The sequence below is a fragment of the Bombina bombina genome, chromosome 9, assembly GCF_027579735.1.
Source record: "Bombina bombina isolate aBomBom1 chromosome 9, aBomBom1.pri, whole genome shotgun sequence".
In the NCBI taxonomy this organism is placed as follows: Eukaryota; Metazoa; Chordata; class Amphibia; order Anura; family Bombinatoridae; genus Bombina; species Bombina bombina.
In genome coordinates this window covers 74371634-74398751 of record NC_069507.1, presented here as the reverse complement: position 1 = coordinate 74398751, position 27118 = coordinate 74371634, and the positions used below count along the sequence as shown (strand labels likewise).

Here is a 27118-nt window from a genome sequence, read left to right as displayed (position 1 = left end):
AAATTCTGGAGTAGACTGTCCCTTTAAGCTAGAATTACAGAAAGTAAAAAAATCTAAGATTACAGAAAATAATAAAGAAAATTACAAAATTTTAAAAAAAATTATACCTAATCCCTATGAAAATAAAAAAGCCCAACCAAAATAAAAACACCCCCTAATCTAATAAACTACCAGTAGCCCTTAAAAGGGCTTTTTGCAGGGCATTGCCCCAAGATAATCAGCTCTTTTGCAAAACAAATACACAAAGCCCCCCCAACAGTAAAACAACCCCACCCACCATACCCCCCCCAAAAAAAAACTAACACTAAAAACCCTAAACTACTCATTGCCCTGAAAAGGGCATTTGTTGAGCATTGCCCTTAAAAGGGCATTTAGCTCTATTGCTGCCCACCCTATCTAAAAATAAACCCCCCCAAAAACCCCTTAAAAAGCCCTAAGTCTAACCCCCAAGTGGTCCTCACCTGTCCTGAAGACCGGCGGAGAAGGTCCTGTTCCAGGCGGTGAAGTCTTCTTCCGAGCGGCGACCTCTTCTTTCTTCTTCCAGGAACCAGCCGGTGTGGTGCGGAGTGGAGGGCAGAGTTGAAGACCGATGACCGCGGAGCTGAAGAGCAGCGACTATGGAACTGAAGACCGGCGACTCTGGAACTGAAGACCAGCAACCACGGAGCCATGGAGCGTGGAGGATCCTCTTCATACGATCTCCGCCATACACTGAATAGGAATTCAAAGTACTCGATTAAAAGTGGGGTCCCTTGAATTCCTATTGGCTGATTTGAGTCTTCAAATACAAATCAGCCAATCGGATGAGAGCTACTGAAATTCTATTGGTCTATTCAAATCAGCCAATAGAATTTTAGTAGCTCTTATCCTATTGGCTGATTTGAACAACCAAAAGAATTTCAGTAGCTCTCATCCGATTGGCTGATTTGAATTTGAAGACTCAAATCAGCCAATAGGAATTCAAGGGACACCATTTTTAATTGCGTACCTTGAATTCCTATTCAGTGTACGGCAGAGATCGTATGAAGAGGATCCTCCACGCTCCATGGCTCCGCGGTCGCCGGTCTTCAGTTCCAGAGTCGCCGGTCTTCAGTTCCAGAGTTGCCGCTCTTCAGCTCCGCGGACATCGGTCTTCAACTCCGCCCTCCGCTCCGTGCTGGCTGGTTCCTGGAAGAAGAAAGAAGAGGTCTCCGCTCGGAAGAAGACTTCACCGCCTGGAACAGGACCTTCTCCGCCGGTCTTCAGGACAGGTGAGGACCACTTGGGGGTTAGACTTAGGGTTTTTTAAGGTTTTTTGGGGGGGTTATTTTATTTAGATAGGGTGAGCAGCAATATATCTAAATGCCCTTTTAAGGGCAATGCCCAACAAATGCCCTTTTCAGGGCAATGGGTAGTTTAGGGTTTTTAGTGTTAGGTTTCTTTGGGGGGATTTGGTGGGTGGGGGGGTTTTACTGTTAAGGGGGGGCTTTGTGTATTTGTTTTGCAAAAGAGCTGATTATCTTGGGACAATGCCCTGCAAAAAACCCTTTTAAGGGCTACTGGTAGTTTATTAGATTAGGGGGTGTTTTTTTGGGTGGGCTTTTTTATTTTCATAGGGATTAGGTTAAATTTTGTAATTTTCTTTATTATTTTCTGTAATCTTAGATTTTTTTATTTTCTCTAATTCTATCTTAAAGGGACAGTCTACTCCAGAATTTTGATTAGACTGCCCCTTTAATTTATACTTAGTTTATTTGTATTTTTAAAGTAGTGTTAGTTTTTTGTAATTTAAGAGTAACTTTAGTATTTTGTGAATAAGATAATTTTGGTTCATTTAGGGGGTGTTAGGTTAGGGGGGGTTAGGTTAGGGGTTAAGTTTATTGCTTTGTGGGCTATGGCAGTTTAGAGGTTAATACTTGTATAGGTTTATTGCATTGTGGGCTATGGCGGTTTAGAGTTTAATACTTTAATAGGTTTATTGCATTGAGGGTTAATGGTGGATTAAGGGTTAATAGTTTTAATAGGTAGTTTGCGATGTTGGGGTTGGCCGATTTAGGGATTAATCATTTAGTTATTACTTGCAGTGTGGGTTTGATGGCGGATATAGGGGTTAATAGTTTAAATAGGCATATTGCGTTGTGGGGGATGTTAATACATTTATTATTAGTAGTGAGAGGGGGGGATTGCGGATATAGGGGTTTTACGTGTCAGACTTATTTTTGGGAGGCGTGTTAGACTTTTTACGGGAGATTTGTTATTTTCTTGACTTTTCTTTGGCGCCGGCAGTTTCTAAAGTGACTCCAGAAATGTGTATTTGCGCACATTTCTGAACGTCGCCAGTTTATCCGACTTACGCCACTGAGGAAATGCTGGCGCCATATATGTAACACCCCGATGTGCGAGGTGAAATTACGGGCGGCGCGGGTTTCTGAAACCTGCGCCGTATATTGGATCGGGCCCATTGTTGCATCCTGTGACAGAAGCAGTGAACCTCCACAGATCTGTGTTGTTACTGGCTAATTGATCTGTGCACTTCAGTTTATCTCACATAATAGAGAGTAGAAATGTTAACGTTTTGTCGTTTTTTGCACAGTTTAAAAGTTACATAACAAATATAAACTCAAAGATGGCGTTGCCCAGTGTGAACATGCAGAGCTTCACTAACTTATAATTGTAAATGGTTAAAATAAGAGAACAACTTTGAAGACAGCTTCAGGCACAGGTGGAAAAATAATAGCATGATGGGTAGTAACCATTCTATTGTAGTTGTACTCAGCAGTTTATTGCCCCTTTAAGGTGAGTTCACTAATATGCTTTATGTTTAAGGGACACTAAACCCAAAAATGATCTTTCATGATTCATATAGAGAATACATTTTTAAACAATATTCCAATTTACTTCTATTATCTAATTTGCTTCAATCTTTAGATTTGATGAAGAAATATCATTGAACATGGGTTAGCCAATCACACGAGGCATCTATGTGCAGCAACCAATCAGCAGCTACTGAGCCTATCTAGATATGCTTTTCAGCAAAGTATATCAAGAGAATGAAGCAAATTAGATAATATAAGTAAATTAGAAAGTTGTTCAAAATTGCATGCTCTATCTAAATCATGAAAGAAAAAAAAATTGAGTTTCATGTCCCTTTAAGGGCTGACACTTAATTTATAATATAGTGCTCAGTAAAATTAGCTGATGATTTCTCTCCATGCTGACAAATGTTTTGAGAATCGGGCCCTTTGTGATCGATCATCCCCTGCCACCAAAATGGGGTGTGGATATATTATATTTTTCTAAAAGGGGGAGTAAAGTCAAAATAAAATTTCTATGGATTGGACAGAGCATGAAATTTGAGGAAAAAAGAAACATAAAACTCACAACATTCATTTACATACAAAATTAGACAACAACAAACATAGTACACTTTTATATATCATATGCAATAACACCGCTCATTTTATAGACAAATTTGTGATACAAAAATGAGGCATATGTCATAATGAATACGGAAAGGGAAGCAGTATGTCAGGAACGAACAACAACTCAGTGGCTTGCTCTATGGCGCGATTACCACCTGGGAGCAGCTTCTTTTAGCCGAATTGCGCTTTTACAGAAAAGAACTTTGCTTGCGTATAACTAACCCTGCAACACATATTCTGTTTTAGAGCAGCATTTCACTACTGGGACCTAGCTGACTACATCGGCAGAGCCAATGACAATATGTGTTGCCACCAGGGAAAAGCTAGCTCCCAGTAATGCAGTGCTATTCCTTAGTCCAGTGATTTTCAACCACTGTGCCGTGGCACACTAGTGTGCCGTGAGAGATCGTCAGGTGTGCCGCCGTGAATTGGTGCTTATCCTCCACGGATTGTGAAACTCTTATACTGGTGCCCCCAAAGCTTAGGGACTTTAACAGTAGGATCACTTGGGCCCCAGTAGTTTCTGCTTTTGGGTTCAATACTTGTGCACTGCTTACTGCCCTAACAAGTGGAACTTTTACTTGCACAGAACTACTGCATATCACCTAATAATTTATTTTCATCTCTGGTACCCCCCTAACAGCCTCAATATGTGGAACTTTTGATTGTTATTATTGTGCCTCTAGCCTTGGCAATACAGTTGTAGTTATTGTCATGCTAATAAAGCTTAATTGAATTGACTAAATTGTGTATATATATATATATATATATATATATATATACACACACACACACACACACATATACACACACATATACATACACATACATACATAGTATATATATGCTGAATTAGACTACAATGTGTGATTTTGTAAAATTTTGGGATGGTGGTGTGCCGCAGGATTTTTTAATGTAAAAAAATGTGCCGTGGCAAAAAAAAGGTTGAAAATCACTGCCTTAGTCTATCTATGTATGCTTTTCAACAAAGGATACCAAGAATACAAAGTCAATTTGATAGTATACGTCAGTTGTATGCTTTTTCTGAACCATTTTATTACTCTATATTGTCCCTTTAAAGAGATGTGAAACGTAAAAAAAAATATTTTGTGACTCAGACAGAGCATACAATTTTAAAAAAGTTTCTATTTTGCTTCTATTATCAAATTTGATATTCTTTGTTGAAGAAATACCTAGGTAGGCATCTGGAGCACTTTATGGCAGGAAATAGTGCTGCCATCTAGTGCTCTTGCAAATGGATAGAATTCTTGAAAAACAACTGCCATATAGTTCTCTTGACACATGCACGCTTCTGAGCTTACTTCACTGCTTCTTAACAAAAGATACCAAAAGAACAAAGACATTTTGAAAACAGAAGTAAATTAGAAAGTTGTTTGAAATTGCATGTTCTATCTGAATTATAAAAAAAAAAATTTGGGTTTAATGTCCCTTTAATTGCTGATGTAAGCAGTTCATTTTGACTTGTTCACTCACTTTTAAAATCTAGACCTTAAAGGGACGTTAAAACCTACATTTTTTCCCTCATGATTCAGACAGAGCATGAAATTTAAGCGACTTTCTAATTTACTCCTGTTATCAATTTTTCTTTGTTCACTTCCTATCTTTATTTAAAAAGCAGGAATGTAATGCATAGGAGCCGACCCATTTCTGGTTGAGAACCTGGGTTATGCTTGCTTATTGGTTGGCTAAATGTCAGCCACAAATAACCAAGCACTATCCATGGTGCTGAACCTAAAATGGGCTGGCTGCCAAGCTTTACATTCCTGCATTTTAAATAAAGATAGCAAGAGAACGAAGAAAAATTGATAATAGGAGTAAATTAGAAAGTTGCTTAAAATTTCATGCTCTATCTGAATAGTGGAAGAAATAATGTGGGTACAATAACTATTCATTATATTTCATTCTTTTTATAGTTATCAATTAATTTGAAATGATAATATAGTTATAGTTAGTGCATAATCTGTGATAGTCTTCATCTTGAATAAGTCAAGGTACGAAATGCGTTGACTGCTTTTTCTTTCAACTACTGTCACCTAAATTGCTGTGTTATTTTCATTTACATTCAATATATGTTTAATTGTATTACTTCCAGTCTATTCCAGTGGGATATTTTCTACTCTCCTTGGTTTAAGGAGATCACACTTTTCTGTGGATCACAAGTATTTTCTTCCATTTGGTAATTTGAAAGAACTAATAAATATATGTGTATTGTGTTTGAGATATTGATCAATTAAATTATAAGAAAATGTTTTATCGAGGTGTGAATTGGTTCAAACATTTTTCAGTTACCAAGTAATATCAGTAGATTAAAAGCTTTAAAGGGACATTAATCGACTTGGTACAACTAGAGTAACATGGTTACTACACCCCAAGCTACTGCTTTTGCTCCTGCATGCAACTCTCATAAAAGCTATTCTCTTATTTTAACCCTTTAAAAGTGCTGATTATTGAAGTTCTGCATTTTACACTGGGCTCTGCCATCTTGGAATTTAAGTATTCTTATACCATGTGACAGAAGCAGTGCACAGTTACAGATCAGTGATATTGTTGTCTTCTTGACAAGTCATATCATGTACTTCAGTTTAGTGGACACAATACAGAGCGGGGGCTGTTAATTTTTTTACTGGCTGCATTACTCTATATTATTACCGAGGGTTTTATTTTATATTTGTTATGTAACATTTACACTAGGAAAAATAACACAAAAATTTAACTCTTCTTTCTATTGTGTGAGCTGATCCAAAGTGTAACGTACAGCTATTAAAAAGACAGCAACCTCACTAATCTGTGAAAGCACACAGGTGTGTACCAAGATGGTGGTACCCAGTATAAAGATGCAGAGCTTTACCAACTGGCTTCTGTAATGGGTTAACCCCTTCACCCAATTGGAAGTATATCTATATATATATATATATATATGTTGTGCTGTACTTTGGCTATCGTACCTCACAACGTATATATACGTCCTAGCTTCATGAAGCTTCAGCACTCTCGACTGTTAAGTTACAGCCGACAGCTGGAGTTCCTGAAGCTTAAGGCATCTGCCGCATATGGAGCCTGAGTGCGATCGGTGCTCCAACTCCATATGAGGGCAGATGCCTGATAATTATAGACGGTGACACTGTGTGTGTCACTGTCTGTAATGATCTTCTGCTGGTGCCGGTGGGAAGTGTGGGCAGGTGGGCGGCTCAGCAGCGAAGGGGGGAGGGAAGGGGAGGAAGTGGGAGGGCCTTACGCTACAGAAAAACGCTACAGGGACAGGGAGGGATGGGTCAACTACACTACAGAAAATGGGATGTGGGGTGCCCTAACAAAAGGATTGCAGGATGGGGGAGGTGGGACACACACAACGCTACAGAAAATGAAAGAAATAAAAAAATAAATTGAAAAAAAAAACCATTTGCCAGTACCTAAGATGGTGGCTAATAGATACTGGGGAGAGGTTTGGAGAGCTGTTTGGGGAGGATCAGGGAGGTTGGGGGTAAGGGGGGATCCTACACCACAGAAAATATATATGTACATTTTATTTAAAAAAAATAAAAAAAGCCTTACATTTTCATATTGGCAGAATGTCTGCCAGTACCTAAGATGGCGGTGACCAGTGGGTGGATGAGGGAGGGCAGAGAGCTGTTTGGGAGGAATCAGGGGATGGGAAGTGTCAGATGGGAGGGTAATATCTACACTAAAGCTAAAATTGACCTTTTAAGCTACTTAATAAACCCCTTCACTGCTGGGAATAATATGTGTGGTGTGCAGCTGCAATTAGCGACCTTCTAATTACCAAAAAGCAACAGCAAAGCCATATTTGTCTGCTATTTCTGAACAAAGGGGGTCCCAGATAAACTTTTACAACCATTTGTGCCATGATTTCACAAGCAATATGTAAATAATTTCAGTGAGAAATATTTATAGTTTTGCCAGGTAAAATAAAAAAAACAAGGCTCTATTTCTGTTTAAATAGAGTGATAGCAAAAATGCTACAAATTCTAAGGTATTTTGGGCAAGTTTTTCTCTGAAAGTCCCGGTAGATAAGGGGTTAAAACAAGAGAATGCCTTTAACGGGAGATGCAAGTACAAAAGAAAATATTATAGCATGGTGAGTAGTAACTATTCTATTGTAGATGTACTCAGCAATATAATGTCCCTTTAAGGGGACACAAAATAATACAAAAAAATAAACTAGGCTCTCATAAAGAGATAAAGTAAATAATGGGTAAAAAAAAATGTTTTTTTTTTTTTGTTTTTTTTTAAATAACAAGGTAGTAAAAACTATTTTTTCCACTTTACAGAAATGGTCGCCTGTTAGGGGTTTGCGCCAGTGTAGATAACTGTCGGCTGTTTGTTGGTGGAATCCCAAAAACTAAAAAGAGAGAAGAAATTTTAGTAGAAATGAAGAAAGTCACAGATGGCGTTCTTGATGTCATTGTATACCCCAGTGCAGCGGATAAAGGCAAAAATCGTGGATTCGCATTTGTAGAATATGAAAGTCATAGAGCTGCGGCAATGGCTAGAAGGAAATTGTTACCAGGTATAAATATAGCATTATAAATATTTCATCCTAATATAATGATTGATTAAGCAGTGGTAATAAGTCTAATAGATACACAATAATTATTTTAAGCCATTTTCTGCAAATATATACATATTCCATGTAACTGAACTTCATATGTATAGCTAAGTTTAACTTATGTTTCTGTGATGTCAGACTAAATACAATGATTGTTTTATTTATGTCATCAAAACAAGTATGTTGTCATAGTAAAATACAGGTGCAAAACCTTTTATCCAAACTGCTTGGGACTGGAAAAGGTTTGACTTTCAGAATAGTTTGGATTCCAGAATATTTGTATATTTGCATCTGTAAAATTGGACCAAGTGTAAATAATAATATGTCATTTAGGCCAGGGCTCGACAAACCCAGGAGCCAGGGAACCACTGGTTCTTAGTATTTTATCCCTGGCTCCTAACTTTTAGGGTTATTCTCTATGTATCTATATACAAAGACCACTGTCTCACTCTTTAAAGTATGTGTAGCTCCTAATTATTCTTATTGGCTCCTAATTTTTAAACAGATTTGTCGACCATTGATTTAGGCAATATTTATATGTCATAATACATTTTATACATGTAACCTAAAAGCAGTTTTATATCATTTTAAATATTTTTTATATACACAGTAACATCAGAAAGATAGTTCATTGTGTTAATTAGAAAGGTAAAGCAAACAAAAGACGCAGGCAGAGAATATTGGGAATTACTGATGTTGAAAACTGGTCATTTTTAATAATTTTACTTTTAAAAAAATGTTTATGAAAAAGTTTGGATTTCAGAATAATCTGGGTTTTTGAATTCCGGATTTGAGGTTTTGAACCTGTATTTGTTTTTTAAAGGGACTTTCATATTTTATATGTAAATCACAAATGCAAAATTAATGTTTTAAATGCATTTAACACTGTCATTTTGTTAGCACAGTTTCCATTGTTTTGCAGTCAATACAAATAAAAAAGCTTATCTTATCTTGTTTGCTGTGGCAAAGGGTCAGATTTTTATAGACTGCACTCCAGCCTCTTTGGGGAAAGTGGAGTAATTACAATTTTCAAAGTAAATAACAGAATAAATCTGGCAAAATAATAAAAGTGTACATAGTTAATTTTGTTTTAATCATGCCCCTAGGTTCAACATGGAAGTTTGTTCTTTCTGAGCCTTATATTTTGGGGTTTTACTTTATGCAAATTACGTATATATTGAGCTAGAGGCATTAGGGGTGAAATTGATTTCTGAATTATATGTACTGAAGAGGATGCGTGAAATGACGCAATATATAGTTATGAATAAAATCAGTAGTAACTTTTTTATAATTAGTTCATAATATATTATTTTTTCAGGAGTTAACAGCAAATCACAACAATGTTAGTAGATTAAAGAGATAATCTAATTTAATTTTTTTACATGATCCGAGCTGCATATGGTATCCAATCACAAAAGCCTCACTAGTTGGATTCAGCAGACTGTCAATGCTATTCAGAAGAGTGCCCAGATGCAGCTTGGATTGTGATGTCATTAGTGGGTGGAGTTTGGCAGCCATTTCAAAGTGACCAGAGATAATATTCATCTCTAAAATAACTTGTTTACCGTTCCTGCTGCATGATATAGAAAAGAGTGCAGGAGGCTATTTGCAGCTTACTCTAAGGTAACACTTTAAGATGACTAAGATGTAGACACTAGACTGTCCCTTTAAGAAAAGTAAATTGTAGGGATAGCTTAGAAAATGTACTGTTGCTCTTGATACTTTCTAAATTGCATTTATTTTAATGGCTATTTTTAACAGGGCGCATTCAGCTCTGGGGTCACCCAATTGCTGTAGACTGGGCAGAACCAGAAGTTGAAGTTGATGAAGATACAATGTCATCTGTAAAGATCCTGTATGTGAGAAACCTTATGCTAACCACAGCAGAGGAGACAATTGAAAAAGAATTTAATAACATCAAGCCAGGTATGGGAACTGCATTAAATGGACAGTAATCACCTTGTACTAACAAGACATTTCTGTTGTGTTGCTATAGAATAAAAAAACAACAAATTAACAATTTACACACAATCTAGCACTAGGAGTAGATACAAGGGCCTCTAGTTATTAAGGTCTGTCGGACCTGATCCGACAGTGCGGATCAGGTCCGACAGACCTTGCTGAATACGGCGAGCAATACGCTTGCCGTATTCAGCATTGCACCAGCAGCTCACAAGACCTGCTGGTGCAACACCGCCCCCTGCAGACTCGCGGCCAATAGGCCGCCAGAAGGGGGGTGTCAATCAACCCGATCGTACTCGATCGGGTTGATTTCCAGCGATGTCTGTCCGCCTGCTCAGAGCAGGCGGACAGGTTATGGAGCAGCGGTCTTTGTGACCACTCCTTCATAACTGCTGTTTCTGGCGAGTCTGAAGACTCGCCAGAAACAGGGGCCGTCAAGCTCCAGCCGGAGCTTGATAACTAGAGGCCAAGAGGTGCGCCAGCAAAATATACAATCAAAACCTATATACCTATATACCAATATGTTGGTTAAAATCCAAATAAACAATGTACTAGATAATAGTGCCAGTTAAAGCCCCAACTAAAATAATATAAATTAAAATGATTATAAAATTGATAAGCTATGATTAAAAATATAATTAAAAATAATACATAAAAAAATAAAGCATAAAAAATAGTAAATGAAACAATGACAATGACAATTGGTACTATAAATATCAATACCAATCAGAGCAAACAGAAAAAACAAATATATGTAAAGGATAAAAATATTCACGATGAGTCCATTAATGAGCCAAACAGTGTCTGTAACATGTGCTCTTAGCAGGGTCTACAAGACCCTGTTTGTAGTGAAGCAGCTCTCTCAAAAGATAGTGAAGATATCGTATACAATGTCCTAAAAGTCAAGGGGGAGAGGCACCAAATAGTGTGATAACGTAACGGATACGATCTGAAGGATAGGATGTGTAGATGGCTACTCACAAAAGGCGTTACACATCCAGTGCAATAACTAACGAACCGAGGCTTCAGAGCTGCTTGGATGGTAATCTGGCAGGACAGTTGGAAAACCACAGAGCTCCTCTCTTATGACGTGTCCCCACGTGGGCTGCACAGCACCACCCAAGCAGAGCAATACCTAGACCTCAGAAAGATTTACAGAAGCTGAGAACATCCCAATCAAGTAGACCTATCGTAGGTGTTACTTCCTGTTTGGTCAAGTTCAGCCCAGGTGGGGACACGTCATTGGAGAGGAGCTCCGTGGTTAGCCAGCTGTCCTGCCGGATTACCTGAGTCAGCCTAGCGGCTCTGAAGCCTCAGTTCGTTAGTTATTGCAGTGGATGTGCAACGCCTTTTGTGAGTATCCATCTGCACATCCTATCCTTCAGATCGTATCCATTACATTATCACACTATTTGGCGCCTCTTCCCCTTGTCTTTTAGGACATTGTATGCGATAATTAACAATTTACTGCAATTATTTTCCAATAACTCCATCTACCATTTGCCTTAAAGGGATAGTCTAGTTAAAAATGAACTTTCATGATTTAGATAGGGCATGTAATTTTAAACAACTTTCCAATGTACTTTTATCATCAATTTTGCTTTGTTCTCTTAGCATTCTTAGTTGAAAGCTAAACCTAGGAGGCTCATATGCTAATTTCTTAGCCCTTGAAGGCCGCCTCTTATCTCAATGCATTTTGACATTTTTTCACAACTAGAGGGCATTATTTCATTTGTGCCATATGGATAACATTGTGCTCACGCCCATGGAGTTACCTAGGCGTCAGCACTGAGTGGCTAAAATGCAAGTCTGACAAAAGAACTGAAATAAAGGGGCAGTCTGCAGAGGCTTAGATACAGGTAATCACAGAGGTAAAAGTATATTAAAGAATTTTCTTTGCATAAATGTGTTGTAGATGATCCATTTATATAGCCCATATGGGGATGCATTTTTAAAAATGTGTAGTTTTGCTTATTTTTAAATAACATTGTGCAGATTTTCAGACTCCTAACCAAGCCCCAAAGTTTTAGATGTTTACTGATGTCTACAGACTTCACATTGCTTCTGTTTGTATAATGGGTCTATTCATATGCTGGGGAGTTGGGGGGCTCTGATATCAGCCCCTTTCAGTGGTTGTTCCAGACTAATATCATCAACAGTGCTAAACTGGGAGCTTCTAAGTACGTTTTTAAAATGTTTTATACAGGAGTTTTATATCATTATCTGTGCATATTCTTTATAGTAGTGCCTATTACATGCAGTTAAATAAAAATTGGTGTATATTGTCCCTTTAATATAATCATGTTGGTTATGCAAAACTGGGGAATTGGGTAATAGAGGGATTACCTATCTTTTTAAACAATAAAAACTCTGGTGTAGACTGTCGCTATAATTGAAGGAGCCAATCTGAGCTGTAGCCCACGGGCAACAAGGCTAGCCACTGTCATAAAGCTAGTATAAAGTGCATTGTTTTACAGTTGTTATTTGATAAAGCCTGTTAGGAACAGATAGCCTTGAGAAGTCAACAGGGTGCATTTAAATTCTGAGAATTAGAAATGGCTCAATTTTCAGAGCTAAATTACATGAAAAAGGGGCATTATAAAATAATGGCAATATATTGAAAAGTTGTTTCATTACACCTAAACATTTTATATCAAAATGTATATAAAACAAAGGAATTCAGTGCTAGTGGGGACACAAAAGTCACCAGGGCACTAATAAAAGGCGCCTAGACTATAATAGCAAAAATAAAAATAAAATCAGATGAGTAATATTAATAAACTTGGGATAAATAATCCCTTCAAGGAAATAATGAATGTGGGGGGGATAAATCTATCAAGTGAAGATATAAAAATATTATTGATGGTATAAAATAACACAAAAACAAATAATATATATGTAAATATAAAAATATAGAAAATAAAAATAATGATAATGAATAAATAATAAATAAATGAAAGTCCAAACAAAAAGGAGACTTATCGAGTCCAGCAGAGTCTAATGGTAAGGGCCCAGATGATGCGAGGGTGGGCAGAAATCCAGAGAAAAGATGAAGTCCAGAGAAAGGATGAAGTATAGGCTGCTCCTCCAGAGTGTTATGCCAGGAACACAGATGGAAAATCTAGAAGGAATTAGATGGAGGGCGCCACATAGTGCAGATCAATGAGATAATAACAAACACAGAATGATCACAAGAATCCTACTCACAATTGGAAGCGCACAATAAAGTGCAGAAATAGCAGTCCGGAACTACACGTCGTCCGGTCGACCACAGTGGGTGGGGCACACAGATGGAGATCCTCGTCTCACCAGGGAGAGTCCAGGGATGTCCAAAATAGGAGGTACAGGTGGAGCTGAACAGCAGATACCCAGCTAGATCCTATAGACCAGAGATCCAGCAGAATTTGGGTAATAGAGGCCAAAGGAAGTTCACCAGGCTCAGCCCAGGGAGATAAAAATGATGAGGCAGCAACCGGAAATTTAAATAAATATTAAAAGGTTTAATAACAATAAAAACAGCAACGCGTTTCTCAGTGGTACACACTTAGCCTGATGAAACAGTGTGTACCACTGAGAAACGCGTTGCTGTTTTTATTGTTATTAAACCTTTTAATATTTATTTAAATTTCCGGTTGCTGCCTCATCATTTTTATCTCCCTGGTGAACTTCCTTTGGCCTCTATTACCCGAATTCCGCTGGATCTCTGGTCTATAGGATCTAGCTGGGTATCTGCTGTTCAGCTCCACCTGTACCCCCTATTTTGGACATCCCTGGACTCTCCCTGGTGAGACGAGGATCTCCATCTGTGTGCCCCACCCACTGTGGTCGACCGGACGACGTGTAGTTCCGGACTGCTATTTCTGCACTTTATTGTGCGCTTCCAATTGTGAGTAGGATTCTTGTGATCATTCTGTGTTTGTTATTATCTCATTGATCTGCACTATGTGGCGCCCTCCATCTAATTCCTTTTATATCAAAATGTGTTTACTTTCATTTTAAAGGGACAGTAAACACTTTCGGCTAGATTTAGAGTTTTGTCGGTAACGACCCGCGTAGCTAACGCTGGCTTTTTTCTGGCCGCACCTTTAAAATAACTCTGGTATTGAGAGTCCACAGAATGGCTGCGTTAGGCTCCAAAAAAGGAGCGTACAGCATATTTAACGCAACTTCAACTCTCGATACCAGAGTTGCTTACGGACGCGGCCAGCCTCAAAAACGTGCTCGTGCACGATTCCCCCATAGAAAACAATGGGGCTGTTTGAGCTGAAAAAAAACCTAACACCTGCAAAAAAGCCGTGTTCAGCTCCTAACGCAGCCCCATTGTTTGCTATGGGGAAACACTTCCTACGTCTGCACCTAACACTCTAACATGTACCCCGAGTCTAAACACCCCTAACCTTACACTTATTAACCCCTAATCTGCCACCCCCGCTATCGCTGACACCTGCATATTATTTTTAACCCCTAATCTGCCGCTCCGTAAACCGCCGCTACTTACATTATCCCTATGTACCCCTAATCTGCTGCCCCTAACACCGCCGACCCCTATATTATATTTATTAACCCCTAATCTGCCCCCCACAATGTCGCCTCCACCTGCCTACACTTATTAACCCCTAATCTGCCGAGCGGACCGCACCGCTATTATTATAACGTTATTAACCCCTAATCCGCCTCACTAACCCTATAATAAATAGTATTAACCCCTAATCTGCCCTCCCTAACATCGCCGACACCTAACTTCAATTATTAACCCCTAATCTGCCGACTGGAGCTCACCGCTATTCTAATAAATGTATTAACCCCTAAAGCTAAGTCTAACCCTAACACTAACACCCCCCTAAGTTAAATATAATTTTAATCTAACGAAATTAATTAACTCTTATTAAATAAATTATTCCTATTTAAAGCTAAATACTTACCTGTAAAATAAATCCTAATATAGCTACAATATTAATTATAATGATATTATAGCTATTTTAGGATTAATATTTATTTTACAGGTAACTTTGTATTTATTTTAACCAGGTACAATAGCTATTAAATAGTTAAGAACTATTTAATAGCTAAAATAGTTAAAATAATTACAAATTTACCTGTAAAATAAATCCTAACCTAAGTTACAATTAAACGTAACACTACACTATCAATAAATAAATTAAATAAAATACCTATAATTATCTACAATTAAACCTAACACTACACTATCAATAAATAAATTAAATACAATTCCTACAAATAAATACAATGAAATAAACTAACTAAAGTACAAAGAATAAGAAAGAACTAAGTTACAAAAAATAAAAAAATATTTACAAACATTAGAAATATATTACAACAATTTTAAACTAATTACACCTACTCTTATCCCCCTAATAAAATAACAAAGCCCCCCAAAATAAAAAAATGCCCTACCCTATTCTAAATTACTAAAGTTCAAAGCTCTTTTACCTTACCAGCCCTGAACAGGGCCCTTTGCGGGGCATGCCCCAAGAAGTTCAGCTCTTTTGCCTGTAAAAAAAAACATACAATACCCCCCCCAACATTACAACCCACCACCCACATACCCCTAATCTAACCCAAACCCCCCTTAAATAAACCTAACACTAAGCCCCTGAAGATCTCCCTACCTTGAGTCGTCTTCACCCAGCCGAGCCAAATTCTTCATCCAAGCGGAGCAAGAAGAGGTCCTCCATCCGGTAGAAGTCTTCATCCAAGCGGGGCAGAAGAGGTCTTCCATCCGATTGAAGTCTTCATCCAAGCGGCATCTTCTATCGTCATCCATCCGGAGCGGAGCGGCAGCATCCTGAAGACCTCCGACGCGGAACATCCATCCTGGCCGACGACTGAACGACGAATGATGGTTCCTTTAAATGACGTCATCCAAGATGGCGTCCCTCGAATTCCGATTGGCTTATAGGATTCTATCAGCCAATCGGAATTAAGGTAGGAATATTCTGATTGGCTGATAGAATCAGCCAATCAGAATATTCCTACCTTAATCAGCAAATCGGATTGAACTTGATTCTAATTGGCTGATTCCATCAGCCAATCAGAATATTCCTACCTTAATTCCGATTGGCTGATAGAATCCTATCAGCCAATCGGAATTCGAGGGACGCCATCTTGGATGACGTCATTTAAAGGAACCGTCATTCGTCGTTCAGTCGTCGGCCAGGATGGATGTTCCACGTCGGAGGTCTTCAGGATGCTGCCGCTCCGCTCCGGATGGATGACGATAGAAGATGCCGCTTGGATGAAGACTTCAATCGGATGGAAGACCTCTTCTGCCCCGCTTGGATGAAGACTTCTACCGGATGGAGGACCTCTTCTTGCTCCGCTTGGATGAAGAATTTGGCTCGGCTGGGTGAAGACGACTCAAGGTAGGGAGATCTTCAGGGGCTTAGTGTTAGGTTTATTTAAGGGGGGTTTGGGTTAGATTAGGGGTATGTGGGTGGTGGGTTGTAATGTTGGGGGGGTATTGTATGTTTTTTTTTACAGGCAAAAGAGCTGAACTTCTTGGGGCATGCCCCGCAAAGGGCCCTGTTCAGGGCTGGTAAGGTAAAAGAGCTTTGAACTTTAGTAATTTAGAATAGGGTAGGGCATTTTTTTATTTTGGGGGGCTTTGTTATTTTATTAGGGGGCTTAGAGTAGGTGTAATTAGTTTAAAATTGTTGTAATATATTTCTAATGTTTGTAAATATTTTTTTATTTTTTGTAACTTAGTTCTTTTTTATTTTTTGTACTTTAGTTAGTTTATTTCATTGTATTTATTTGTAGGAATTGTATTTAATTTATTTATTGATAGTGTAGTGTTAGGTTTAATTGTAGAAAATTATAGGTATTTTATTTAATTTATTTATTGATAGTGTAGTGTTAGGTTTAATTGTAACTTAGGTTAGGATTTATTTTACAGGTAAATTTGTAATTATTTTAACTATTTTAGCTATTAAATAGTTCTTAACTATTTAATAGCTATTGTACCTGGTTAAAATAAATACAAAGTTACCTGTAAAATAAATATTAATCCTAAAATAGCTATAATATCATTATAATTTATATTGTAGCTATATTAGGATTTATTTTACAGGTAAGTATTTAGCTTTAAATAGGAATAATTTATTTAATAAGAGTTAATTAATTTCGTTAGATTAAAATTATATTTAATTTAGGGGGGTGTTAGCGTTAGGGTTAGACTTAGCTTTAGGGGTTAATACATTTATTAGAATAGCGGTGAGCTCCAGTCGGCAGATTAGGGGTTAATAATTGAAGTTAGGTGTCGGCGATGTTAGGGAGGGCAGATTAGGGGTTAATACTATTTATTATAGGGTTAGTGAGGCGGATTAGGGGTTAATAACTTTATAATAATAGCGGTGCGGTCCGCTCGGCAGATTAGGGGTTAATAAGTGTAGGCAGGTGGAGGCGACGTTGTGGGGGGCAGATTAGGGGTTAATAAATATAATATAGGGGTCGGCGGTGTTAGGGGCAGCAGATTAGGGGTACATAGCTATAATGTAGGTGGCGGCTCTTTGCGGTCGGCAGATTAGGGGTTAATTATTGTAGGTAGCTGGCGGCGACGTTGTGGGGGGCAGGTTAGGGGTTAATAAATATAATATAGGGGTCGGCGGTGTTAGGGGCAGCAGATTAGGGGTACATAAGTATAACGTAGGTGGCGGTCGGCAGATTAGGGGTTAAAAAAATGTAATCGAGTGGCAGCGATGTGGGGGGGGCTCGGTTTAGGGGTACATAGGTAGTTTATGGGTGTTAGTGTACTTTAGAGTACAGTAGTTAAGAGCTTTATGAACCGGCGTTAGCCCAGAAAGCTCTTAACTACTGACTTTTTTCTGCGGCTGGAGTTTTGTCGTTAGAATTCTAACGCTCACTTCAGACACGACTCTAAATACCGGAGTTAGAAAGATCCCATTGAAAAGATAGGATACGCAATTGACGTAAGAGGATCTGCGGTATGGAAAAGTCGCGGCTGAAAAGTGAGCGTTAGACCCTTTTTTGAATGACTCCAAATACCGGCGGTAGCCTAAAACCAGCGTTAGGAGCCTCTAACGCTGGTTTTCACGGCTACCGCCAATCTCCAAATCTAGGCCTATGAGATTTTAATATAAAATGTTTGGTTTTATATATATATATATATATATATATATATACAGTATATAGTAAAAGAGCACATGTTTTAATTATTTATTTTGCCAATTTTTTGTGTGTTTGTTGTGACTTTTCTAATTCTCAGAACTGATAAAGCACTCTGCAGATTTATGAAGGATAACCCTGCTACAAATGTTTCCCTAATTGGGGTTAACAGATAAAAACTGCCAAACAATGCACTTCATAGTGACAATATTACTGCAGCTAGTCTTGTCAGCTGCAGACTCAAGCCCAGATTGGTTCATCCAAATGAGGCAAGTGGTGGTGGTGTTTAGTTATTGAAAATAAATTGCAGTTAATATGATGTTAATTTGTTTTTACAATGGTTAGACTTGGCTGATATGTTATTCTACATCAAGATAACAGTTATTTCTTCCGAATGCTAAGTGTTTACTCGCCCTTTAAATAAGCACAAATCAGAATATCCCATGATACAATACGTTGACAAAGACATAAAATAGAGCTTCAGTTGCAAACGATAGTTTTATTAAATAAATCTAGCTGATAAAGGACAGTGAACTTCAAGCAAAACCAATATGTTAAAGGGACAGTCTACTTGAAAATGTTTATTGTTTAAAAAAATAGACAGTCCCTTTATTACTCATTCCTCATTTTTCATAACCAACACGGTTATATTAATATACTTTTTACCTCTTTGATTACCTTGTATCTAAGCCTCTGTAGACTGCCCCCTTATTTCAGTTTTTTTGTCAGACATGCATTTTAGCCAATCAGTGCAGACTATTAAATAACTGCACGGGAGTGAGCACAATGTTATCTATATGACACACATGAACTAGCGCTGTCTAATTGAGAAAAAATATAAAAATGCACTGAGATAAGAGGCGGCCTTCAAGGGCTTAAAAATTAGCATATAAGCCCACCTAGGTTTATCTTTTAACAAAGAATACCAAGAGAACAAAGCAAATTTGATTATACAAGTAAATTGAAAAGTTGTTTAAAATTACATGCCCTATCTGAATCATGAAAGTTTAAGTTTGACTAGACTGTCCCTTTAAACATATTATTGTTTCCTTACTTTGCCAACTTCACATTTTAAAAGTGTCTTAAAAGTAAAATAGAAAAATAGCATTCTTAAGTGAGTCACTCTGTAAAAGAATAAAGCAATATGCTTCTTTTTAAATCTAGTTTTCCAGCCTTTTTCAAGAAGAAACCTTGCACATCACTGGGGTTGTGTAGCACATACATAATCCTTACTGGCATATCACCCAGAATCCTTTGTGGTACTATACTAAGGGGGCTACAATAAAAATGGATCTATGTTTGCAAAGAACAGGATAACTGTGTGTGTGTATAGTTTTAAGAAACATTCCTTTCAATATCACTGGACTACGTTAGGATTAAAGCACACATCGGTATAAAGAAGAATTACCAGAGAATTTTTAGAGTGGCAAACATCCCCTTAGGAGCCGATATATAAAGGGCCGAATGACTCCTGATGCCCCTGTTTCCGTGCGAGCCTGCAGGGGGCGGCATTGCACAAGCAGTTCACAAGAAGTGCTTGTGCAATGATAGATGCCAACAGCGTATGCTGTCGGCATTCATCGATGTCTGTCGGACATGATTCGCTGAGCGGATCATGTTGAACAGACAGATGATAAATAGGCCCCTTAGTGCGGCCTATACTTTCTCTGAATATCACAACCGCTCTAAACATTGCTCATATTACAAGTTGAAAGTTATGAAAGTTATGTGTTGTGCTAAAACAACACAACTTTAGACCTGAAGTAAAGTTTTAGTATTATATATATATATATATATATATATATATATTTATTTATTTATATGTATGCTTATTATTTAAATAAATGTATAAAAAGGTTTTAAAAAGGATATGGTATATGTCAAGGTATTTGACTGTGAAGGGCTCAGAAGTGTCTATATTTGTTTATATGTGTACATATGTATGTGAAGATATATTCTGTGTGTAAATACTGTATACAGAAGATAAGGGACTTTATGTATATACTGTATATACACATGTATGCGTGTAAAAAGTCAAGGTGCTTGACTGAGAAGAGCTCAAACTGTATAGATAATATATACACTTTGAGCCCTTCTTAGTCAAGCACCTTGACATATAAAATATCCTTTTTAAAAATAAAACATTTTCTTCTAAGTAAAGAACAAAAATATTTCAAGTATTTCTATTAAAATAAAACATAAAAAATATATATACACACATACATAAATATATATACACACATACATAAATATATATACACACATACATAAAGATATATACACACATACATAAATATATATACACACATACATAAAGATATATACACACATACATAAATATATATACACACATACATAAATATATATACACACATACATAAATATATATATACACACATACATAAATATATATACACACATACATAAATATATATACACACATACATAAATATATATATACACACATACATAAATATATATACACACATACATAAATATATATACACACATACATAAAGATATATACACATATACATAAATATATATACACACATACATAAATATATATACACACATACATAAATATATATACACACATACATAAATATATATACACACATACATAAAGATATATACACACATACATAAATATATATACACACATACATAAATATATATACACACATACATAAATATATATGCACACATACATAAATATATATACACACATACATAAATATATAGGCACATATATTTTTTAAAATAAAAGGAAAATTTTCTTCTAAATGAAGAAAAAATGTTTTTTAAGTATTTCTTAATTCCGCACCTGCAGCTTTAGCGCAGTTGTGCTAGAACATTTTTGGGTTAGCAGGCAAGCGAAAGCCAGAAGAGGCTTTGTAGCGCGTCGCATAGAAGTCTATGGGGAAAGGGAGTTGTGTGGTCACACAGTTTAAACTCCAGATGTTAGCATGTCTGAGGCTTTCACTCTCATGCTATATTATTTTCAGCTTGTAATATGAGCGCAAGATTAGGAGCGCTATTGATTTAACTCTATGGGGCCGAATTATCAATGTGCGGGTGGACATAATCCGCTGTAGTGGATCCTGTCTGCCGCACATTGATAAATGCCGACAGCATACGCTGTCGGCATTTATCATTGCACAAGCATTTCACTATAAATGGTTGTGCAATGCCGCACCCTGCACATTTGCGGCCAATCGGCCGCTAGCAGGGGTATCAATCAACCCGATCGTATGCTGCGATCAGGCGGATTGCTGTCCGCCGCCTCAGAGGTGGCGGACGAGTTAAGAAGCAGTGGTCTTAAGACCACTTCTTTTTACTCCTGTTTCAAGCAAGCCTGAAAGGCTCGCGTGGAATCAGCTGCATACAGCTCCATACGGAGCTTGATGAATTGGCCCCTATAGCACTTATATTTTTGCACTCCACTTGTTATCTAGCCTAAAATGTTTAATCATGTATATTAAAAAGAATTGCAATTCACTTTCATTATTTTGCTTTTCCTGTAATTTCACACTGAAATTGTAGTGTTTACAAACCAGTGCTGGACCAGTGGGCTGCCATTGCTGTAGGGCCACATCTTTGGTCAGGGAGGTCACAAAGCGAGCCTTATGCACATGCATAGTGCATTTCTTCATGGCACCTCAGCTCCTGACAAGTATGTGAGGGCATGTGGCGGGGTTCGGGGGCCTGTTCCAGATGAAAAATTGCCTTAGGCAAGGTAGGAGGGTGGGGAGGCAGGGGCTGGGACCAGTCTTCTGACATTTTCAGGGCCGGTCTGGTTTCCCAGTACAGCCCTATTATACACCCCCTCTCCAGAAATGCTGGTGTGCACTTTGAACAATGCAGAACATTGACACTCCTACATGCTGCACAGTGATTAGTTCATATATGCAGGAGCTCATTTACTGTATATCTATACCTAATTGGATACAGAAAAGGAAACAAGATCATCAACATCCAAGAGGCCTTTCACCCCTGATGACAGTGCAGGACACCCTATAGTGTTTGGCCCAGGGCAGGTGCCCCATTGCCCTGCCGAAAGGGTACACACCTGGCTTACACATTACTAAACAAAAGCAAATCCACACCTCATAATCATGTAAAATGTTTAAGATAGAACATATTTGCTTCCTGTTCTGTTTTTTAAAAATGTCTCCAATAAGATAAAAAACCTTTATGTTCAACCGTATAATGTATGTTCTTTTTTTTATTATTAACATTGCTAATCATGAACAATTTTACTCATTACAAATATTTATTGTTTTCAGGTGCAGTTGAACGAGTAAAGAAAATCAGAGATTATGCTTTCGTACACTTTAACAATCGTGGTGATGCAGTTGAAGCAATGAATGTATTAAATGGAAAGGTAGGAAACATATAGATATAAGTATTCATAGGGCTAGATTTATCAAGCCCCTGCGGCAGCAAGTTCTCACAAGAACTTGCTCGCCGCAATTTATCAAGCAGCGGTCACCAGACCGCTGCTTCCCTAACATCTTCGCCACCTCTATTGTGGCGAAATGAAATCTCCTCGGTCGAATCCGACCGAGGAGATTGAAAGCTCCTGCCCGCGCGTGATTGGCTGTGCACGGGCAGGGGGCAGGATTGCACGCGAGCGCAAAATTGCGCTCGTGTGCAATGTTAATTACCTGCAGGTAATTTCGCCCCGCCACAGAAATGTCTTGTAATTACAATTTATTTAATGTCCCTTTAAAGGGTCAGTAAAGTCAAAATTAAACTTCAATGATTCAGATTGAACATACAATTTTAAACAACTTTCCAATTTACTTTTGTTATCAAATTTGCTTTGTTCTCTTGGTATCTTTTATTGAAGAGTAAAACTAGGTAAGCCCATAAGAGCTCAGGAGTGTGCATGTATCTTTAGTGCTCTATGGCAGCAGTGTTTTGCAACATTATTTGAAGCTTTGTTATACAATGATCAATAAAAGATACCAAGAGAACAAAGCAAATTTGATAACAGAAGTAAATTAGAAAGTTGTTTAAAATGATATGTTCAATCTGAATCATGAAAGTTTATTTTTGACTTAACTGTCCCTTTAAAGGGACATAAAACAGGTTGAGATCTATACATATCCTATAGAGCTAATTAATTAAAAATAGGTTGCATTAAAAAAAATTGTTTAAAAATTGCTATCAAGTATTTTAAAATAATTTTCAAAAATAAGCAAAATGAATTACACAGCTAAGCTGCATGGAGCAGCCAACTCCCCCCCCCCCCCCCTCTTATCAGTGTTTAGACACAGGCATTGTATTTCAACTAAGCTCACAGCTTCTAGGCATGCTCCAGCAGATAATCCCTTTTGCAATTTTGCATTCTACCAAAACAACAATAGATATAGATGCCATAGGGGGATATTTATCAAAGCTTCAATCTCGGTGCATTCGCCGGCGTCAATACGCTCGCCAGACATCGCTGCCGCTGATCTGCATATGATGCCCTTCTTTATTAAAAAAAACAGTCAAAAACACGTGCGTCAAGTACGGCGTGATGAGCATCGGACTGTTGTTAACTAACAGTCATTGATGTTGCGGTTATTCTGTTTTTCCCTAACTTTATTTATACCATTTCATTACTGTCCATGAACAAGCACATTTCTCTAAAGCTAATCTTTTATTTTTCATCTGTTAATGTCCAAGAAATAGCTAGATTTATACCTCAACAAACAATATCTCATAGAAAGTTATTTTTATATTTACTTGTTATACAAAAAAATCTGTTATATAAGACTTTCACATAAATTAATGTATATTTTTATTTCTAGCAGTCATGATATGCTTTTATCTCATGTTTAGTTTTGTTTTTATAAATTATTATTTATGCTATAATTTGTACATATATCTTTGCACATATTTGTATATACGTATATATATATATATATATATATATATATATATATGTGTGTGTGTGTGTGTGTGTGTGTGTGTGTGTGTGTTTGTGTGTGTTATGTCAGAAATCTTTTGCAAACATATTTATATGTCCTAAATTCCTTTTTTTTGTTCTAAACAATGTTGTCTTTTATATCTCTGTGTTCATTTATACTACTTTATGTATATAGTGTAAATGTATTATTATTCTGAGCAGGAATACTAATGAATATAACATGTAATCTGGGTATCATATGTATTTATTTGCAATCAATGGATATTTTAAGAGCTGGGACAGTTTTCTCTCTGTACCTGTGTAACCCCTCCTGATTGCAATCTAGTTTTAAAAACCACCCCTACACAGGTGTTACAAAATGGGCTGGAATATAAGATGACATTTCTTACTGAAAAAGAAATTCAAGAGAAGGAAGAAATACACTGAAAATAGCATGACATTAAAGAGGTGATTTTAATTTCTGCTGTATCTGATTCATGACAGTTTAATGTTAGGTGGGCTATCCCTTTGAGTTTAAGATTATATTGAATCAAACATCATTCAAATTTTAAAATCATTGTCTAAAATATTACACTGTGTGTCCTAATGTCAGCATCAATGCTTATCTTTAATACTAATTTCACATATACATACTTTCAAAGTATAATACACAATGTAACAAATGGCACTTACAAGTTCTGATGAGTGATCAATGACACAAGTATCGAGCAATTTGATTCATTAGTGATAGTTTAAAATGTATATTTGAATCAGATTGGCTGATGTCATAAATCATGTGATTATGCATATTCCAATCAAAAGTGGTTTAAAAATTCACTAGTGTATGGGTTGTTTAGGAGTTGGCGTCATAATTGGTGAGAAAAGTGTTGCGTCAAATTTGGTGCGAAGTGGAGAGTGGAACTAGGTATTATTATGATGCAATTAGATTTATTTAAAAAATAAAAAGGAAGTTAGCTATATTATGTTGTGTATTTATTTTATTTTTAGCTCTATATCTATTAGTGCAACAAGTTTGGGGAAAAACTTTGCACCAAATATAGAGAAATAATATTGTCCCTTTGCTTTGTAATGAGAGACAAAGATGTAACATAATCCATAAGTAGTAATGTATTTTTTTTTTTTATCCCTATATCTACTAGTGCACTAAATGTGGAGCAGTAATATTGATTGATTTAGAAAGGGTATACAATTTTAATAAAGTTTTTAATTTACTTTTACTATGTAATATGCTTCATTCTCTTGCAGCATCGAACATAAGCTTTCTGTGTTTTCAGACTCCCATTGATTTCTATGGCATCCGTGGCCTCAAGGGTTGTAGTTTGAAAACTAGGTACGCAGCATCAGAATAGACACAAGCGTACCTGTTAAATGTTTAATAAATTGGGAAAAGGGTCAAATAGAGTCGAATGGGAATTCAAAACATCTGTAATGACGCAAGCATCGATCTGCGTCGGATTGAGATCGTGGGAGCGTATATTTTGCCACACATTTCAGCATTTGACGATTTTGATGCTTTGTTAACTATGGCAGATCAATCTCGCGCCAAATACGATGCGGGATTCCAGAGTATTATCAGTTGACGCTTTGATAAATATCCCCCATAGGGGTCGATTTATCATCGGTCTGTCCAACATGATCCGCTCAGGGGATCAGGTCCAACAGACATTGATGAATGCCAACAGTGTATCATTGCACAAGCATTTCTAGTGAACTGCTTGTGCAATGCCGCTCCCTGCAGATTCGCGGCCAATCGGCCACTAGCAGGGGGTGTTAATCAGCCCGAACATATGTGATCCGGTGGATTGATGTCCGCAGCCTTAGAGGCAGCAGACCATTTATGACCGCTGCTTCATAGCTGCTGTTTCCGGCGATCCTGAAGGCTCGTACAGAATTAGGGGCATCAAGCTCCATTCAGAGCTTGATAATTGGGCCCCATAGAAGCAAATGTGTGGGGGGAGTTAGAGCTTTACAATTCAAAAACTAAAAAGAAAGAATTAATCGTGAGGCACTGCAGTATAAATTTGCAGGTAAAGTAATTAAAGTACATATTATTATATTTTCTCTCTATCCCAACTTGTTTTATGTCCCTTTAAGTAAAAGCTACGTTTTAGTGATAGATTGTCTGAGAACGCAACATACAGCTCTTCTGTCTATAAGTTGTGTGCACTTATAAGGAGAGCTTGCATATCAGTACAACACAGGTGGATACCAAGCTTGTAATGATATCTAACAATTTATGTTGCTGTATACTTTGGACATTTTAGTTATTTTATTCATATTGCACATATTGTATGGATGTCACATTATATTTCTAAATATGTATTGAATTTGACACATATTTTCAAATTGATATATATATATATATAAAAGAAAAATAGAATAGAATTAACTCTTATCATCTACTTGCCTCAGCCTTTTGCCCTTTCTATATATGTATGTATATATAAATATATATATATATATATATATATATAAATCAGCAATTTTACAAAATCATAAAGTTACAAGTACAAATGGTCACAATTTAATACCATTTCACCTTTACATGGCAGCATATTGCTATGAAAGATAATCTGTACATAAACATTGGAATCATTCTTTGATTATGCAGCATGTTGTGTTATAGGTAGGCAATGAGTGTTATGTCATACAATGGGGCCGCATGTTAACAAGTATCCTTTGTGCCATTCTTATGTAATATGTATATATATTTTCTTCCAGTTAATAGATGGTTCACCAATAGAAGTTACCTTGGCTAAACCAGTGGACAAAGACAGCTATATAAGATACACCAGAGGAACAGGAGGAAGAGGAGGGTCTGTACAAGGAGAGTATGCGTACACTATAGGACATGTTTACGACCCAGCTACTGCCTATCTAGGTGCACCTGTATTTTATGCACCTAGTCCAGCCTATACCGCGGCAATTCCCAGCATTCATTTTCCTACTGCAAAAGGATATGTCAGCAATCGCGGCCTCCTAAGACCTCCTTCAGTTAGAGGTAATTTTTATCATACGCTATTAATTACTGCACACTTTATTAAAGGGACATGAAAGTAAAAATGAAATGTTTATGTTTACTTTGTTCTCTTGGTATCC

The 27118-nt window shown here is 37.1% G+C and overlaps 1 protein-coding gene across 3 annotated transcripts in view; it reads left to right on the top strand.

Annotated features, from left to right (window-relative positions):
- Positions 1–27118, top strand: part of A1CF (APOBEC1 complementation factor) — a 102006-nt gene that overhangs the window by 47856 nt on the left and 27032 nt on the right. For all 3 annotated transcript variants that reach the window (XR_008399276.1, XM_053692226.1, XM_053692224.1), the window contains exons 5-8: positions 7712–7950; positions 9751–9915; positions 22386–22483; positions 26741–27020. Coding sequence is in view for 2 of the 3 variants with exons in the window: in XM_053692226.1 (XP_053548201.1) it covers positions 7712–7950; positions 9751–9915; positions 22386–22483; positions 26741–27020 (782 nt within the window). In the remaining variant the exon portion in view is untranslated. The remainder of the gene's footprint in view (positions 1–7711; positions 7951–9750; positions 9916–22385; positions 22484–26740; positions 27021–27118) is intronic.